We start from the raw sequence: 18,403 nt of genomic DNA on the forward strand, positions 1-18,403 counted from the left end.
GCATGATGCCCCACCCCCCCTTTTTGGTGTTGGTTATGAATTTAATTGCACTGAGGTCAGAGAAGATGTCTACACGACATTGATTCTTTGGGGGGAGATTGAGCTCATCCCCTTGCCCCTGTCTTTGCCCTCCTGGCCCCTGGTCCAGAGCAAGTCTTAAAGGATGTTCTGAGACCCCACTCCATGGGGAGAGTTGAGATTTTGAGATAGTTCCTGCGACCAAATGAGAGAGGGACTTGATGTGGCTGCTGGTCGGGAGCTGTGTCTGGGTCTGTGGCTCCTGTGCCAGAGGCACTGGGTTTTGAGTCTTTCTGCTTCTTTTCCTGGGCAGGTGGGTCTGCCTGGCCCTTGGCTGCAAGCAGACAGCCCAGACCTGGTCTCGGTCCTCCGTGGGGCATGCCCAGCCCACTTGCCCGAGGAACCTCACTTGCTGCACCTGCCTGTCCGTGGCCTGCACCCTTGTGGCCTCAGGACCTTGTTCTGCATTTGTGTTTGAACCATTTATGCTTCACTGGCACAGAGATGCATTTTCGGTTTTGTCTGTTTGCATCCTATCTCCCGTAGCTGCTAGGAGCAGGGGAAGTGAGCAGAAGCATGCACTCACTGCGCATCGTAACCCACAGCACTCATGTCTGTGTCATCCTGCGAGAAAGGAGTCACCTGACAGTCTTGGGCTGGTGACTGACGCCTCCTCTCCCTCAGAAGCCTTGGTCCCACCAGGTGGCGCTGCCACCACTGTGATGCCTTGCGGCTTTTAAAGGTTCCCGTAAGGAGCCATTTCATTCATTTCTGCGTGTATTTTAGAGCCAGAAGGAGCTGCTAGTTGTTACAGCTCTGCCTCCCATTTTCCAGGCGAGGAGCCAGGCTCTCAAGGAAAATGATTTGCGCAGGATCTCGTAGCTAATTGCCAGAGCCAGGTAAGCCCCACCAGCGTGCCTTACAGGCATCTCAGGATGACAAACTTGCCAAATAAGGAGGCTTCTTCTAAACTAGAGGCATAGCCAAATCAAAACACAACAAAATACTTGCAGTAGAATTATTCTCACAAGATTAAATGGGTTGATGGTCCATTACTTCAGTTATTATTTTACTAAACTATCTCAATATCACAAAAATATTTAGACCATCCCTTGAATTTAATTTTTCAGTAGCAGCCAATAATTATAGTTTCTTTACTCTTTCACAAATGGACTTGTAGGAAAATATCCAATAGAAATAAGATAAACAGAGTATATGGTATAAAGTGATTTAACAAGATAGATAGTTAATGTTAATTTGGATAAGACAAGACTAACCTCTGAGCCATTTACTATAGGTGCTCTTAACATGTGTATTCCTGGAAAAGGCTGTGAAAGGCAATCTTCACTTTCATGCAGACAAAACGCTATGCAGAGGGCTCTGCTCCTGACTAAGGTAGAGTATTTCATAGAAATTGCTGGCAGATTTAGCTGAGTGTGAGTGACACATGGAGGAGCCCCCGCAGGAACAGCAGTGCTCAGGGGCCCCTTTCCCACCTCCCGGGAACTGGCCACCCCGTGCATCTGCTGTGCAGTGAGAGAAGCAGACACAAAATGCCACACAGCATGTGATTCCTAGGAAATGTCCAGAACAGGCAGATCCACGGTGGCCTTGGGGCCAGCTCGTATTCCTGCCTTCTCAACACTCTCCCCTGGTCCCCTGGGTGCACGCGGGACCCGTCCCCACCTCCAGAGAGCCTGAGCGGTTGCCGGGTGCGGCTCCCTTCCGGAGGCTTCCTCAACGTCCTGCTGCCCGTGAGCACTGCCCAGGGGTGTGGGCTGTGCAGATATTCCCACACCAGCCCTGCTTTCCCACCCCAGTTAACTCGGATTCAAATCCCCAGCTTGGCATATCTGTGTTGGTACTCACGCTGGTGAAATTTGTTTATAACAGCTTTATTGAGATACAATTCGTATGCTATAAAATTTACCCTTTTAAAGTGTACAATTCACTGGTTTTTAGTATGTTCATGAGGTTGTGTGCAACCATTACCACTGTCTGATCTCGTTCATTTTCATCACCCAGAAGGAACCCTGCACCCACTAGCAGTCACCCCCGTATCTGTCAGCCCCGGCAACCCCTAACCTACTTTCTGTCTGTGGATCTGCCTGTTCCGGACATGTTGTACGAATGCAATCACTCTGTATAGCCTTCTGTGTCTGCTTCTCTCACTGGGCATCGTGTCTTCAAGCTCATCCACGTTGTAGCCTGTGTCAGAACTTCGTTCCCTCTAAGGCTGACGAATATTCTGCTGTCTGGATGGACCCGTCTTGTTTGCCCATTTGTTGGTGGACGTTGGGTTGTGTCCAGTTTCGGCGGTGCTGGTGCACTTTGAGGGCACAGTGATCACGTCCTGTGTTGGACGTCTGGCTGGGAAGGGTGCTGGCAGGGTGCTTTCCCCCACCCAGGCCATGCTCGCTCACTGTGTGCTCAGCACTATCGGTTCTATGCTCGTGCCACTCAGGTTTTCTCTCTCTCCATCTTTTCTGCTATCGACTTCTAACCTGCACATTAGGATCACCTGGGGATCCTAATACTCGTTAAAAACGCTAATGCTCGCTGTGTCCCCCAGTCGTCTGACTTAATTGGTCTGCACAGGTATAGGTTCGTGGTCTCATAAGCAGCTCACTAAATTCCAAACGGCAGCTTGGCGGAGCATGCTTTGCTTGGGCCATCTATCTCGCTGTCCTCTGAGTGACCCATGCAGGAGACCCCACCCAGCTCTGCGGTGGCCTCCCCGGGAAGAGCTGCCCCGTGCCCAGAGCCGGGAGGAAGATGAAGGCGGACAGCTCCCCTTTCCCCTCATCTTCCCAAGGTCATCACGGCAGGGGGCGTGCAAATGGCGCCTACAGAGGGGCGCCGTCTTCACCCTTCCCCCCACCCCCCCCCCCCCGGTGTTTCACTCGGGTCTCTCAGTCTGGGGCCCAGTCCCTAGGGTAGGGCAAGGGTGGGCATCCGGCTTCCAGTTGCTTCTGCTTTTTCTTTCACTGTTGTTCAAATACATCCACGTTTCCCAGCCTCAAACTTTTAGTGACAGAGACAGTACAGTATAAAATCACAGAAAGAAGGACGTATTTCTGCACGTGACTCCTCTTTAGCCCTGAGCCCGCCCCCTTTGGGCTGTGGCTTCAGAACCTCCTTGTTTTATCCCTTTCTACCCAGGAGACAGGACCACGGAAGAGTGGACACGGGGATGGAAAAAGGGAGGAAAGGGAGCAGGTTCGGCGCCCGGGAGGGCGTGAGCGCCCGCAGCCCGTCGCGCGTGCAGGCAGCTGTGGGTTCCGAGGCGGGAGTGGACGCCTAGGACGGGGTGACCGGCTCCGGAGTGAAGAGGGGGGCCTGAGCTGGGGCGTGGCATTCGGGGAGCCGGGGCTGCGAGGAAAGGCGACGGGGTGGGGGGAGGCGGAGGGGCGCGCTAACCGCCCGGGGACACGGCCGGCCTCTCCACGCGCCCGGTGGGGCCCTCCTGCCTCACTGCCGCAAGCTTCCTGACAGACCAGGACCACCCCCAAAGGCTCTGCTTTCATGTTGTTGTAACGACAGTAATTTTGATCTCATGGGTTTAATGAGGCACGTGGTCAAGTTCATTTAACCTGTTTGTTTTCATTTTTGCTAGTGAGGTCCCTGGGGTCACAGCTGCAGCTGTGGCTCCCGTCATTTTGCCATTGGACAGCACTGTACTGGGCCGGCGGTGACCACCCTCCCCCTCCCCAGACCGCCAGTTAGTCCAGAATCCCCTCCGGAAGGTTCCAGCCTGAGGGAAGGCAGCTGCAGGGCTGCATCCTCACAGAGAGCGGCTGGGCAGGAGGGGACAGGGTTTTGCTGGCGAGGGCCTGGGGGTTCCAGGGCACAGCGGAAGGATTTCTGACGTTGGGGTGGGTGGGGAAGGGCTAGCACGGGGTCTCATGGGGACCGGGGCTGGGAGGTGGGCTGCAGCTTTGCGTGGAGGCCGGCTTGAACAGGGCAGGGGCCCAGGGCACCTGCATCACAGCCAGGCCCTCACAGCAAAGCCCAAAGCCTCAGGACGCGGGGTGATGGGCTCACGCTGGACCCCTGGGGACAGTCTTCCTCCAGGCCCTGACTCCAGGTGGAGGACAGGCCTGGGGTGAGCCTGGGGCCTTTGCTGCTTGACCCTGGTGTCCGAGTGGACCCATGGCCCCCATCTTAGAGATGCATTCTGTATTCCTCAGTTGTTTATAAACAGTTCCCGAGGCTTTTTCCAACACAGTTCATTCTGATTTGGCCGATTGGCTTAACGGTGAGGTCTGGATTTATGGATCACATTGTTTCCATAAACTGAGTGAGTGCCATCTGCAGCTCTTCAAGGTGTGAGAGAAACATAAAGCAAGCAATAGAAGATTTTATTTAAAAGAAGTTGTATTGGCAAAAGTACCTTGAAATAAAAGAGTAACTGATATAATTAATAGTAATTCAATGTATCTGGCTAAAGGTTTTTTGGAAACCGAGAAATGATTTTAAGTGACTGGATAAAAATTCTTTTTGAAATTCAGGTGGTTTCCAAGTTTTTGAACAAAAATTGAAGGAAAGCCCAGTCAAGTTATTAGCTGATACAAGTTAAATTCAAAGAAATTGATGATAGATCAGTATGTGATTTTTGGCATTTTATTAAAATACATTCAAGGAATAAGGTACATTGCTATTAATTTTTTTTTCATTTCTGTCTGCTTTTTTTGGTGTGAACAAGTTTTCTCAGTATTTACATCTATTAAAAAATAAGAATAGAATATTTATTCTTAGAAACATAAATTGATTGAAAAAATAGTCTTAACCACAGCATTAAGAGGTGTGTTTCAACAAAATTTTAGTTTTATATTTGATAAGTACATATCAAATTTATAATCAGTTTATATGGCTTTGATCTATTTGTATCCCTAATTAATAAAAGTGTGAATCTAGAGCATTTTGGTCACGAGATATTAAATATGTATCTGTATATACGTATATGTATTTATATATATATATATATATATTTGCTGGAGACATGGTCCATAGAAGCTGCGTAGCAAAAGTAGATGCTACGTTAGGACAGAATTATGTGGGAAACGTGGAATTGACATATGCGTTCACAAACACTCGTCCAGTTGCTAGAGAATTCAGACATCACTTGATATATATAAAGGATGATGTCACAGTTTTATTTTGAGTCAATCTTTATGTCAGAGATTGCATCCATTTCAGTCATTTAAGGCAAGACAGATTTTGATATCAGGCTGAAAAATGTCAGGATCCGAGCTCGCGTGGAACAGGCGGGGCCCGGGTACGGGCCCGGGAGTGGTGGGCCTTGGGGGAGGGGCTACGGGCGGGGTGGGGCTCGGGCGCACACTGGGAGGCGGAGGCGCACGCCCTCCGGAGGCCCCGCCCAGACGCTTCCAGTTCTCGCGAGAGCGGCGCGTGATGACGCGCGGGCTGGCGGAGCGCGTCGAGGGCGCCGGCGCGCGGGTTTGAATCTGGTCCGAGCGCGGGAAACTGCGGGTCCCGGGGACGAGGTGAGTGCCGCGGTGCCGGCTCGCGAAGGGCTGGGGGCAGAGGCCCGGGAAACAGCGGGGTCGGGCAGGTCGGGCCCCTAGCACCACAGCCTCCGCATGGGCCGTGATCTGAGCCCGCGGCCCGGCTGGCAGCTCTGAGGTGGCCGAGGAGGTGGGCACCGGGACCGGGAGCGCGCCACACTCCGCGCCTTCCCTCCAGGACTGAATTTAGAGGATATCCAGCCTGGACCCGGGACTGACACTGGACAGGACCCCCAGCCTGGGCTGGGAACTGACCCCGTATGGGACCCCCTGAGCCCTGGACCTGGGACTGACCCGAGACGGGACCCCCCCGAGCCCTGGACCGAGGGCTGACACCGGACAGGACCCCCAGTCCTGGACCCGCGACTGACCCCAGACAGGACCCCCAGCCTGGACCTGGGACTGACCTCAGTTCCCTGAGCCTCCGTGCTCTGGGAAACCCGTCCTCAAGTATCTCTCCTACGTCTGAGATGAATGGTTTGATCCAGGTGACGAGGGTTTTCCATGGTGACGGTGTGACAGGGATCTCTTTTTAATGCTCATCTTAATTCAGTGCCAGACCTCCTGTGTGAAGAGCACAGTGCCATGGGGACGGTAGCTGCATGGTGGGATGGTCTCTCACCTAGAAGGTAGCTCTGGCTGGAAGGGTGAGGTCTTGTGCACATAGTAGTGCGTCACTTTGAGAGAGAGAGATTGCGCGTAAGTTAAGAAATTAGTAACCCTTGAAGAACTACAGTCAGAGAGACAGTGGGGAGTGTGACAATAAGTCTGGTAGTCTAGTGGCAGTGGATTACTGTGGTTAAGACCAACATGCGAAGAATTACACTTGGAAATAGAGCAAACCAGAAAAGTTAGCAGAATCACAAAAAATCCAGGAGGGTCCCCAGTTTAAGGTATATGATTCCATGCAGTTGATCGCACCTTTTTGGAATATTGTTTATTTAAACTCTTGAAATGGCACTGGCCATTATCACTCATCAGGCTTGTTGCTGGTGGCCCTCCTGCCCGCTTAGCCAGTCACAAGTTATGCTCATAGCTCAGGCCTCTGAGTTGAGGGGTGAGGTTACCACACTTCAGTGGTACTTATGTGGAGAAGTTATTTTCTATCCTTGTTGGTTTAATTTAAATGCTAAGATCTTGGAGTTCTGTATTTAAGATGACTCTATCCCCATAATTATTGCCGTTGGTACCAGTAATTTTCCATATTGCTCTCCTTATGACCGCAGGAGGTTTTCACTTATTTTTAAAGTGAGCGTCCTGTTACATGTATGGTCCATCATTTTGCTATTACTTCATTGGACTGATGTCTTTCAAACCGGGCACTGCTAGCACTAGGTGGTGTAAATGGAAAATACGATTTGTTAGGGGAAACACGGGCAGGGAGGGAGGTTGCACACAGTCCCTGAGCTCTCGTCCCGCAGGGGTGGGGAGGAGGGTGCTGTCGTTGGGAGCACCTGGTGCACACCCTAAAAAGCTCCCAGGTGAGCCCAGGGCCACACTCTGCGTAACAGTGTGACTGTGACAGGGATTTTCTTGATGGAGGAATGGTGCTTTAGGAAGGAGAGTCTTCAGGATTTAGCAGCTGGCCTTGGTCTGTTCTGAGCTGACTCAGACCTGAAGGAGCATGTTGCGAAGGTGCTGAAAAGGGGGAGGAGGTGAGCCTCCTAGAGCTGTCGGGTTTCTCTTTCCTTGGTTGAGAACTGCGTTAACATTCGAAGGAAACATGATGTTATGTTGTTACTATTCTCAGGAAAGAAAACATGGAAGTTATTTTTATTTTAAATTAATTTTTATTGGAGTATAGTTGATTTACAATGTTGTGTTAGTTTCTGCTGTACAGCAAGGTGAATCAATTATACATATACATATGTCCACTCTTTTTTAGATTCTTTTCCCATATAGGTCATTACAGAGTACTGAGTAGAGTTCCTTGTGCTATATAGTAGGTCCTTATTAGTTATCTGTTTTATACATAGTAGTGTGTATATATCAATCCCAGTCTCCCAGTTTATCCCTCCCTCCCCTTTCTCCCTTGGTAGGGAAGTTATTTTTTAGATATTATAACTTGTTTATGTCAGAATATTGTTAGAAGCTGTCTATCATCGGTGGTACAGGGATTTTCTTGCAGTTTTGGATACTAACTAATGTACCGAATTATATCTTGTAGGAAAAGGTATATTTGCAAATGCAAGTTTCAATATGATTGTGGTTTTTACTAGGGTTACAGAATAAATGCCACATGAAAAACAGTTTGATCTGCCATGGAAAAACGTGAGACATTTGTACAAGCAGTGTCTAAGGAGCTGATTGGAGAATTTTTGCAATTCATTCAACTTGATGTAAGTTTTATGTTTAGCTTTATTGTGTTTGTGACTGTTAATGTAAGACATTTTCCTAAAATCATTATATCCACAAATGAAATATAGTCATCTCAGTGAATCCGTAGGGTCTAAGGTTTATTTAAAAAAGTAACACAAAACTATACTCAAATAGACCTGCTGATGGGCAACTACTCCCAAGTGGTATTCCCTCCTTTCTTTTAAGAGGGTTGCTGTAAGGATGCTAAGTGGTGTAGTGCAGTGTGCTTCTAATTACTTAAGTCTTTACTGACCTCTTGCTACGTGCGTGGCACAGTGAGGAAGACATCCTTTTTGTCCTCGGTTATCTCCCGGGTTGTGGTGGATTCAGGCGTGAAACTAGAGCAGGGTAAGGGCTAAGCTGGGACAAGGATGGGGAGGGTCAGGGTAGTTTTATCAGGGATCTGAATGGGCTGCGTGGAGACTTGGGGAGAGAATTCTGGACAAAAGGGAAAGACAGAGACCCTTGAGCAGCTCGGGTGAGCAGAGGAGGCTGGTAGGATTAGGATGGAGAAGTGGCCTTGGAGGGCCCTGGGGGGCTGCCCCGCCCCTTGCCTAGTGAGGAGCCCTGCCAGTTTCCACCTGCCCCTCCTCTCCAGCGTTCTTAGTCTTCCCGTATTCTTTTTGCATCATTGGAGAGTCAGTTGCAGGCCATGTCTCATTATCCCTCAGTATTTCCCTGGGTTTCCCTAGAACATAGACACTCTCCCATAGAGTCACAGTAAAACCTTCAAAGAGGGAGCTGGACGGTCACCTGCAGGGTGTTTGCGGGTCTTTTTGCCCAGTCCCGTATCACACTCTGTGCTCCACTGTCTGACTTGCTGGTCTCTTTAATCCAGAGAGTTTCACAGCATCCCTTTTCATGACTGACAGTCTTGAGAAGTGCAGGCAGCAGTTCTGTGGTCTGTCCTTCCTTTACCCTTGTTTGCTGATGTGGTTAAGTTTGTTTATGCGTTTTGGAGGAACTGCGTACATAAGTGGTGTTAAGACCTCCTCACTGGGTAGAAGTAGTTGACGATTCTTGCCTGAATCGATTATTACTATGATAGCTACAAAATTGTGATTTCCCAATCTCATATTGCTTCTGTATTTATTCATTGCTATTATCAGTATGGCCTCGTTGATTCTTATCTTATTCAAAGGGTTACTATCCCTTACTGTCGCCATTTCGGTGCTCAGATTGTACCAGATTGGATTCAGGGACGAAGTCATGGCCCATGTTAGGTTGGAGACCAGAAACTCAGCATGCAGTCCTTGGTGTGGATGCATTATTATCGGTGTTGCTTTTGTTCTTACTTTAGCGCTAGCATACTTTTGTAACCTAATGATAGACCTGGAGATGGTGGACATCTGGATGGATTGATTTCAGGGAGGATTTTTGCTAAGTGGGTGAAGATTACTTTAGCAGGACTGACTGGGGGGAGGAGGAATCTGCTACTTTCTGCCTGATAACCCCTTTGCTTTTCCCTTTTAAGAATGGACTTTGTGAAAACTACAGCCAAACTCTTGAACTTGTAACTAAGTTAGTGCATAAACTTTTCGTGAAAACTACAGCCAAACTCTTGAACTTGTAACTAAGTTAGTGCATAAACTTTTCGCCAAGGCTAGAACTAATTTTTTGTATTTGGAATGTAACAGTTGCTGTTTATTTTGCAGAAAGATGCTTCTGACCCTTTCAACTTAAGTGAATTGCTAGATGAATTGTCAAGGAAACAGAAAGAAGAGCTGTGGCAAAGACTCAAGAATTTATTAACAGATGTGTTGGTGGAGAGCCCGGTGGACGGGTGGCAGCCAGTGGAAGCCCCTGGTGAAGGCAGTATGGAAACAGAGCAGGGGTCAAAAATGGTAGCACTGGTCTTTCAAAAATCAATTTCCTTTTTCTTTGTTAAAAAATAATTGTTTTTTGTGTATAATTGAATTTTAAGTTAAGGAAAAATTTAAAGGTAGAAGTCAAGAATATCAGAAGTTCAGCTTTAATTCACTTTTTAGAATAAGTGTCAAATGTGGCTTGATTTTCTTTTACATTTAAAAATTAAATTTTAAGTTGATTTTAATTTACTTGTACTCTGATTTTTTTTATTTATAGAAAAAAAACATAGAAATAATTCATGCAATTACATCTGTGATTCTTGCTTCTGTGTCTGTTATAAATGAAAGTGAGAATTATGAAGCCTTACTGGAGTGTGCTGTTATATTAAATGGTAAGTTGACTCAGCTACAATGTGGCGTGTGTATGAGTGGTGTCTGAGTGACACTTGGTACAAGGGACCCTTCAGCAGCGGAGAAGCGGAACTTTGCAGTCAAGCTCTTGTACTTCAGCTAAAAGAAAATGAGCAAAAGAGCATTCTTTTAGGCGCTATCCTGAGTAATTATTTAGTGTAAGCCACATATAAATGTTTCACATGGTGAAAATGTGCGTTACTGAGCAACTGACTGCTGTTTAGGGGCTTTTAGAGATGTCTTATTTGACCTTCAGGACCAAGGATAAGAGCTGATAAAGGGGAAGCAGTCTGATTATAAATTTCTCAGCTAGTGATTACTGCCAGACATTTCAAGTTAGCCCAGCATTTGTGACATTGCACTTGTTTCTTTAAGTATGTTATGAACATGACCTGAGGAATAATTATTGACTCTTAGGGGAGTTTTACTATACTAATATTTATATCATGGTACTTTTCAAATTTTAACTAAAGTGTAAAACTGTAGTTATTAGTTTAGTGGGAACACTAGTCTGAATTAATGAGAAGATCTGATTTTGTAATATTATATGTGTAAAATTATAGATATAAAAGATGCAAAAGTAACTTTTAGTAACGTTCTTTAAGAAAAATATCCCAAGTACCCTCACCTCCACTGTGTGAATCTGATTAGTTCCATGTGACAGATTCTCAGCACCACTTGGTTTATATATCTGTGTAGTATGCTGTTTTATTAAGAACTCTTGTGTTGAAATAATGTGTCTTATTAAGAAGTTACCCTAACCAGTATGAAAGTAGCTCCCAAATGCTTGTGGGTGTTACCACCAGTTTATCTTCAGTCTCCCTACATGCTTTATAAAATGATGAGTGCTAATACTGTGCATCAATCCCTTGGGCTTCCCTGGTGGCGCAGTGGTTGGGAGTCCGCCTGCCGACGCAGGGGACGTGGGTTTGTGCCCCGGTCCGGGAGGATCCCGCGTGCTGCGGAGCGGCTGGACCCATGGGCCGTGGCCACTGGGCCTGCGCGTCCGGAACCTGTGCTCCACAGGGGGAGAGGCCGTAGCAGTGAGAGGCCCGTGTACCGCAAAAAAAAAAAAAATCCCCATTAATTCAGGAATTTTACATCAGAGTAATGGCATTCGGATGTCTGTGGATTACAGTTATGAGCACATTATCAGTATCTTAAATTAGTTCTTGAGCTCTTCTGTTAATAACAGTACTATAGCTTTTGTATTCGTTATAATAGTTGCTTTTACTGTTTTTCACCAGTGAGCCAGAACTTGAGGCCAACAGACTGAGGGATGGTTGTAGTGTGTTGCTGGTTACTACTGCTGAGCGTTGCCCTGGGCGTCTCTACACTCAGATTTGGAGCCCAGCGTCTGCCTCTTGTAGATTAGGAGTTTGGACAACAGGCCCTCTCTGGGCCTTCCAGTTCTAAAATTCTCGGTTCTACTGGGTCTGCTTTTTTTTTTTTTTTTTTTTTTGTGGTACGTGGGCCTCTCACTGCTGTGGCCTCTCCCGTGGTGGAGCACAGGCTCCGGACGCGCAGGCTCAGCGGCCATGGCTCACAGGCCCAGCCGCTCCGCGGCATATGGGATCTTCCCGGACCGGAGCACGAACCCGTGTCCCCTGCATCGGCAGGCGGACTCTCAACCACTGCACCACCAGGGAAGCCCTGGGTCTGCTTTTATAACAGTGGAAAACAATTTTGTAATTAACACCATTTGTTTCTCATAACTAATGTGTACAAATCTTTGGCAAGTTAAACATAAGCTAATATTTGCTTGGCAAACCTTTTAAGTCATAGTGCTCTACACAGCTGAATATGGCCTAACACTGGTTCACTTTACTCATCGCGCAATGACTGCTCCATCGTAGGTATTTTGTACGCGCTACCTGAGTCTGAACGAGAGCTACAGGGCTCCATCCAGGATCTGTGCGTGATGTGGTGGGAGAGAGGCCTTCCTGCCAAGGAGGACATGGGGAAGACTGCTTTCGTCATGCTGCTGAGGAGAAGTCTCAAGACGAAAACAGTGTGTTTGCTTTCTCAAGTACATGCTGCGTGTTACTTGAAAGTGCAGGTGTTTATACCAGTTAGTGATTGTGTTTGCTCGCCAGAGGCCTGGCCCAGTGGCTTTCAGTTAGGGTTTCGCACTGGAGGATATTCAGAGGTGGGCAGTCGAGGGTGGGCAGAGGCTCCACGTGTGGTCGTACGCAGGCTTTCTCCCCGTCTTCCTCGGTATGTGGCCTTTGAGAGGCTGTCCCCATGGTGAGAATTGCTCAGGGAAGGACAGAAGGGGGTGGGGTGGTCAGGGAGGGCCTGCAGACCCGAGGGGGCGCTGGGCAGGAGGGCAGCCAGGGTGGGGCTGTGGACTGCAGCCCAGGCCTGAGGAAGCTTCGGCGGGGCCAACAGAGGGCATGGTGAGGGTCGAGTGTAACTTGGGCTGTTTCTCATCCTTCAGTCTTTGGTATACAATTCAGAAATCCAGAAAAAGAGCAGTATTTTTCCCTGATCAAACAACGGCAGATACTTATGTTCATCTTAGAAAATTGGGCAAATGAAGAAGAGGGAAAATGAGGAAGAGAAAAATCGTCCATAATCCCACAGCCAAGGTGACCCTTGTGATTCTAGGGATCTTTGGGGATTTCTCTTTGACCGCCCCCCTCACATCTTTACTTACTTGTCACAGGTTCCTACAAAGGTACCTACAAAGTGAAATTTGTAGGTCAGTGGCTTTGGACTTGGAGCTCTTGGTACACATTGCCAACAGCTTTCTGTAAAGCTCGCAGCTGGTCCCGTTCTTACCACCCGTGGGAGAGTCCGTCTCACTGTGGTCTCCCAGGAGCAGTCAGTTATATGGCAGAAAAGAACATTTTTGGCCATGTCCTCAGCTAGTGCTCTGACTTTCTCTGCTGGCCATAGGAGTGATTTGAAAAATCCTGGTTTGTGTCAGAACTTAGCCTTAAGCCATCACTGGTTTGCCTTTTTAAAATCCATTTTCACTGCCCTTTTTGTTCAGCTTTTAAATCAAGACTCTATTTAACGTCTTCCTTATGTTCTACACCTGTGCCTTTACCACAGTAGCCGCTAGCCACACAGGGCCATTTACATTTCAAGTTAAGAAAGTTAAAGCTTTGTTTCCTCGGTGGCACCAGTCCCATGTCAGTTGCTCCATAGCCGGCCGTGGCTGATGCTCCACACTGGCCAGCATAGACTCATCCTCGTCGCACAAAACTGGCGAGCAGCACTGTCTGTCAACGTCTCTGCTTTTGCCTAGGTTTTAAGAAAATGTTCTCTAGAGCTCCATGTGCAAATTTTAAGATGTTTTCTCTTGTCATTATTTCGTTTTTTGATGATACAAAATAGTCTCATAGTTATTTTGAAATGTGACCTTACCCTTTATAAAAGAAAAACTCAGGCGTTTTTCTTTTCATGTCATTCCCAGGGTGCAGACATCTGTCGGCTATGGCGTATCCATCAAGCTTTATATTGCTTTGATTATGATTTGGAGGAAAGTAGAGAAATTAAAGACATGCTGCTCGAGTGCTTCATAAATGTTCATTATATCAGAAAAGAAGAGGTAAATGGTTTTTCTTTTTTGGTGTGTTTGTGAACTGCTTTTTAATGGAAGTTTTTCTTAAGTTCATGTGTTTGCTGTTTGCATCATGCTCAGTGTATTAATAAAAGAGTCAGCTTAACTATCAAGAGCTATTGTATTTTTTGCAATTCATTTTTACTGCATGGCAGCGTTAAGCAAACGTTTTCCAAGTCCTTGCGTATTTCATCATTAAATCAGAAGGTAACAGGTGGCTGTGGGAATCCTGGGGGAACCATGATTGCATTTTAAATTAAAAATGAATGAAAATAAGGTTGAGCAAGCACTTCCCCATGGATCTGACCCTCTGCCCTAATTCTAGGTTAATTGGCATATAACTCAAACCCATCATCACACAGTATTCTTGGTTTCTTTTTCCTACCCATCCAATAAATCCAAAGAGAGACTTCTGGCCCAGTGCTACATTGTCCACTGGTGGTGACTCCCACATGTGGCTATTGAGCAGGCTCATGAAATGTGGCCAGTCCAGTTGTGGCCTTGAGTGAAAACTACACACGGATTTGAAACTTAATACGGGAAAAGAATGTTAAATATCTCACTAATAATTTTTATATATTTATTACATATTTAAATGATACTTTGGATATATTGGACTATATAAATATATTATTAAAGTTAATTTAATCTTTTTTACTTTTATTAATGTGGCTACCAGAGGATTAAAAATTGCAGAGTGGCTTGTCTGGTTCTCTTGGACACGTTGGTCCGTTGTCTTAGGAGTTTTCTGTAGTTGTTGTAGATCGACTGTATCTCCATGCCGGGGATGCAAAGCCCATTTTTTTATTATAGAATGTAGCCTTCTTCTGATTCCTTGTGGCCTGACAGATCTGATTGGAGGCAAAAGGAGGCAGTTGTCACCCCCCCGAAGGATGTGTGGGGAAGGACCTCCCAGAGGAGGGGGGGGCCCTAAATGAAGAGTTTGCTCAAGGTTTCACCCTCACAGCTGGCCAGGGGAGCGAAGGATTTGACCCCAGTTTGCCCACTCCCCACGCACAGTCTCTGCTGGCGAGGTTAAAGGGCTGTACCAGATGACTGGCCACACTGGCCAAGACCTTCAGCTCTCAGGGTCAGAAAGGCTGTGTTCAGACCCCTGTTTGTCCACTGAGTAGGTGGTGACCTTGACCACACTCCTTTCAATCTAAGTATTTCCTTCTGTAAAATAGGAGCAGCAGGTGCCCTCTCCCAGGATTCCCTTGAGCGGCACACGAGGCCATTCATAGAGCTTTTAGTGCCTGCAGGACAGGAAGTGCCTTGATCGTGCTCTTGCTGCTCTCCCATCATCATTGTTGGGAAGACGCTGGATGCATGGCCTCTGCCCTGAGTATCCCAGGGTTGTTGTGAAATTTGGGAGAGTAAAGAAGTTACGAGTGGATTCAGATAAATAAACTTTATTTATGTTGACTTATACATAGCAGTGGATGAAGTGTGCTTGTCTCACACATACATATGTGCAGGTGTAGACATAAATATATACGTGTGTGTCTTAAAGCTCTCTCTTTTTTTAAATTGATGTGCTCTTTTGAATTTAAGATATCTAAACTTAGTCTCCTTATCAGTCATTAATTTGGTCATGTCAGTTTCCAGTCACTCTTGGTAAACAATAAATCTCTTCTCTACTCTACTGGCAAGTTACTTCCAGTAAATACTTTTTTTTAAAGTTTATTTGGCTGCACTGGGTCTTAGTTGCCACAGGTGGGATCTTCATTGCCACATGTGGGACCTTTAATTGCGGCATGCATGTGGGATCTAGTTCCCCGACCAGGTATTGAACCTGGGCCCCCTGCATTGGGAGCGCAGAGTCCTAACCACTGGACTGCCAGGGAAGTCCCAGTAAATACTTTTTAAAAAACTTACCTGTTGCAAGCATATGGTTACCCTGCCTTTTGTATCAAAGTGTGTTGTGTGTCTGTAGGACTCCAGACACTGGTGTGCTGGTAGCAGTGAGAAGGTGATGGTGCCCTTCACAGGCAAACTCTGGGCAGATGTATTTTATTCCCCCTGTAGAGAGTAAATATAATCTTCCTTTTTAGGTTCACATGTGTAATCTAGTAGTATGCATAAAAATTAATATTACATGATATATGTATGACATTTATAACTACATATAATATATGGGGACTATATGTATTTGAAGATTCTACCTTGGCAAATACTCAGCCTCTTAACTTCATAAGCCCTCGGTTTTGTCGTTTATAAAAGATGAAATGAAGTGATGTTCAGTTCCATTCCCACCCCAAGATGCTAGATTTCAAGCATTCTTTGATTTTAGGTTGTGGAGACATCAGGACAGAGCCAGAGTGAAGTGCTGATGCATCATTTAACTTGACTACTGGGCTGTGGGGTAGCTATCTGGGTCACCCTGTGGTCGGATAGGAGTAGCCCAGAGGTGCCTGCTGCTCCGCCCTCCACGGGGAGCCTCCCACCTTCTGCTGCTGCCCAGCTCGGTCCCTCCGAGGCTCCCGCCGCCATCCCCACACAGGGCTGCCACCGGAAGCACTGTGCTCGAGTGCAGCTTCAGTGTGTAGATTCTAACTTAGAAGTATGGATGCTTCCTTGTTGGGTGTAGCAAACTTCAGTGTTACTACACTTTCAAAGAATGTTTGTTTTTTGGTTCCTGGGAACTTTTTATTTGGTTGCAATTTTAACATTATATTCTATTTTTTTAATTTATAGGGAAGAAGATTTCTTAGTTCTCTCTTCAACTGGAATATAAATTTCATTAAAATGATCCATGGGACCATTAAAAACCAGTTACAAGGATTACAAAAGTAAGTATTAAGGGTAATTAATATTTTGTGCTTAGTGTGGTTTTGAAAGTTTCTATGTGACCTGACTTTTTTTTTTTTTCGGTACGTGGGCCTCTCACTGTTGTGGCCTCTCCCGTTGCGGAGCACAGGCTCCGGACGCGCAGGCTCAGAGGCCATGGCTCGTGGGCCCAGCCGCTCCGCGGCATGTGGGATCTTCCCGGACCGGGGCACGAACCCGTGTCCGCTGCATCAGCAGGTGGACTCTCAACCACTGTGCCACCAGGGAAGCCCGAGTGACCTGACTTTTAAATTATATTAATGCATTAGAAGCTTTAAAAATTATCTCTTAAACTATTATTTATTATGTACTGTTGTATCACTGGATATTTTTTTTCCTTGCTATAGGAAACCATTTTTTTTCCGTAGTGACACTGAAATTAAGATTTTACTTTGTGGTAGTTCTTTAAATAGTCAAATTATTTACCAGTTAAATTTCAGCTTCAATCATAGTAAAGCCCATGTCACTAGCACTTCTGATACCTTTGGACGTAATGTGCACTGTGCAATTTCCCGTGGACTGAGCTATGTGGTTGGTGGGAAGAGCCCTTGGGGAAGGGGCTTGGAAGCATGCCCTTGTGCGAGCTCCCAGCCTCTGGGCCCTGAGAGCATTTGGAGCTATCTGCTGGATTCACGGCCAAGTACTTAATCTGCTCCGGGGCTGAAGGAGGCTGCATTTTTTATTTATTTATTTATTTATTTACTTACTTATTTATTTATTATTGGCTGCGTTGGGTCTTCATTGCTGCGCACGGGCTTTCTCTAGTTGCGGTGAGCGGGGGCTACTCCTCGTTGTGGTGCACGGGCTTCTTATTGTGGTGGCTTCTCTTGTTGCGCAGTACGGGCTCTAGGCACGTGGGCTTCAGTAGTTGCGGCACACAGTCTCAGTAGTTGTGGCTCTCAGGCTCTAGAGCGCAGGCTCAGTAGTTGTGGTGCACGAGCTTATTTGCTCCACGGCATGTGAGATCTTCCCGGACCAGGGCTCAAACCCGTGTCCCCTGCACTGGCAGGCAGATTCTTAACCACTGTACCACCAGGGAAGCCCGAGGCTGCATTTTAAAACCAAATCCTTGTGTTTGCTTTGGCAGCGCATATAATAAAATTGGAATGATACAGAGTAGATTAGCATGGCTCCTGTGCAAGGATGACACCCAAATTCATGAAGTGTTCCATATTTTTTACAGATTGCCTACAAACACATGAAAGGATGCTCAACATCACTAGTCATTAGAGAAATGCAAATCAAAACTACAATGAGGTTATCACCTCACACCAGTCAGAATGGCCATCATCAAAAAATCTAGAAACAATAAATGCTGGAGAGGGTGTGGAGAAAAGGGAACACTCTTGCACTGTCGGTGGGAATGTAAATTGATACAGCCACTATGGAGAATAGTATGGAGGTTCCTTAAAAAACTAAAAATAGAACTACCATACGACCCAGCAATCCCACTACTGGGCATATATCCTGAGAAAACCATAATTCAAAAAGAGTCATGTATCACAATGTTCATTGCAGCACTATTTACAATAGCCAGGACATGGAAGCAGCCTAAGTGTCCATCAGCAGATGAATGGATAGAGAAGATGTGGCACATATATACAATGGAATATTAAGCATAAAAAGAAACGAAACTGAGTTATTTGTAGTGAGGTGGATGGACCTAGAGACTGTCATACAGAGTGAAGTAAGTCAGAAAGAGGAAAACAAATACTGTATGCTAGCACATATATATGGAATCTAAAAAAAAAAAACCGAATCCTCAAACTCTTGAGGTGGGCCTGGTTATATCAGGCAGCTGTGTAAGTATTGAGCCGGGATGTGATTCTGGATCTCTGATTGTTTACTAGAATGCTTTCTCCTGTTCCCTCATTTGTAGA

At 46.4% G+C, this 18,403-nt stretch overlaps 1 protein-coding gene across 1 annotated transcript in view; it reads left to right on the plus strand.

Annotated features, from left to right (window-relative positions):
* The first annotated feature begins 5,411 nt into the window (after positions 1-5,411).
* NCAPG2 (non-SMC condensin II complex subunit G2) overlaps positions 5,412-18,403 on the plus strand; it is a 61,851-nt gene continuing 48,859 nt past the window's right edge. Inside the window, exons 1-7 of the mRNA XM_082662171.1 lie at positions 5,412-5,525; positions 7,766-7,885; positions 9,560-9,748; positions 9,990-10,104; positions 11,980-12,134; positions 13,548-13,682; positions 16,392-16,486. Of these exons, the coding sequence (XP_082518297.1) occupies positions 7,808-7,885; positions 9,560-9,748; positions 9,990-10,104; positions 11,980-12,134; positions 13,548-13,682; positions 16,392-16,486 (767 nt within the window). The 5' untranslated portion in view covers positions 5,412-5,525; positions 7,766-7,807. The remainder of the gene's footprint in view (positions 5,526-7,765; positions 7,886-9,559; positions 9,749-9,989; positions 10,105-11,979; positions 12,135-13,547; positions 13,683-16,391; positions 16,487-18,403) is intronic.

Source organism: Grampus griseus, assembly GCF_964374135.1.
Source record: "Grampus griseus genome assembly, chromosome: 9".
Classification (NCBI taxonomy): Eukaryota; Metazoa; Chordata; class Mammalia; order Artiodactyla; family Delphinidae; genus Grampus; species Grampus griseus.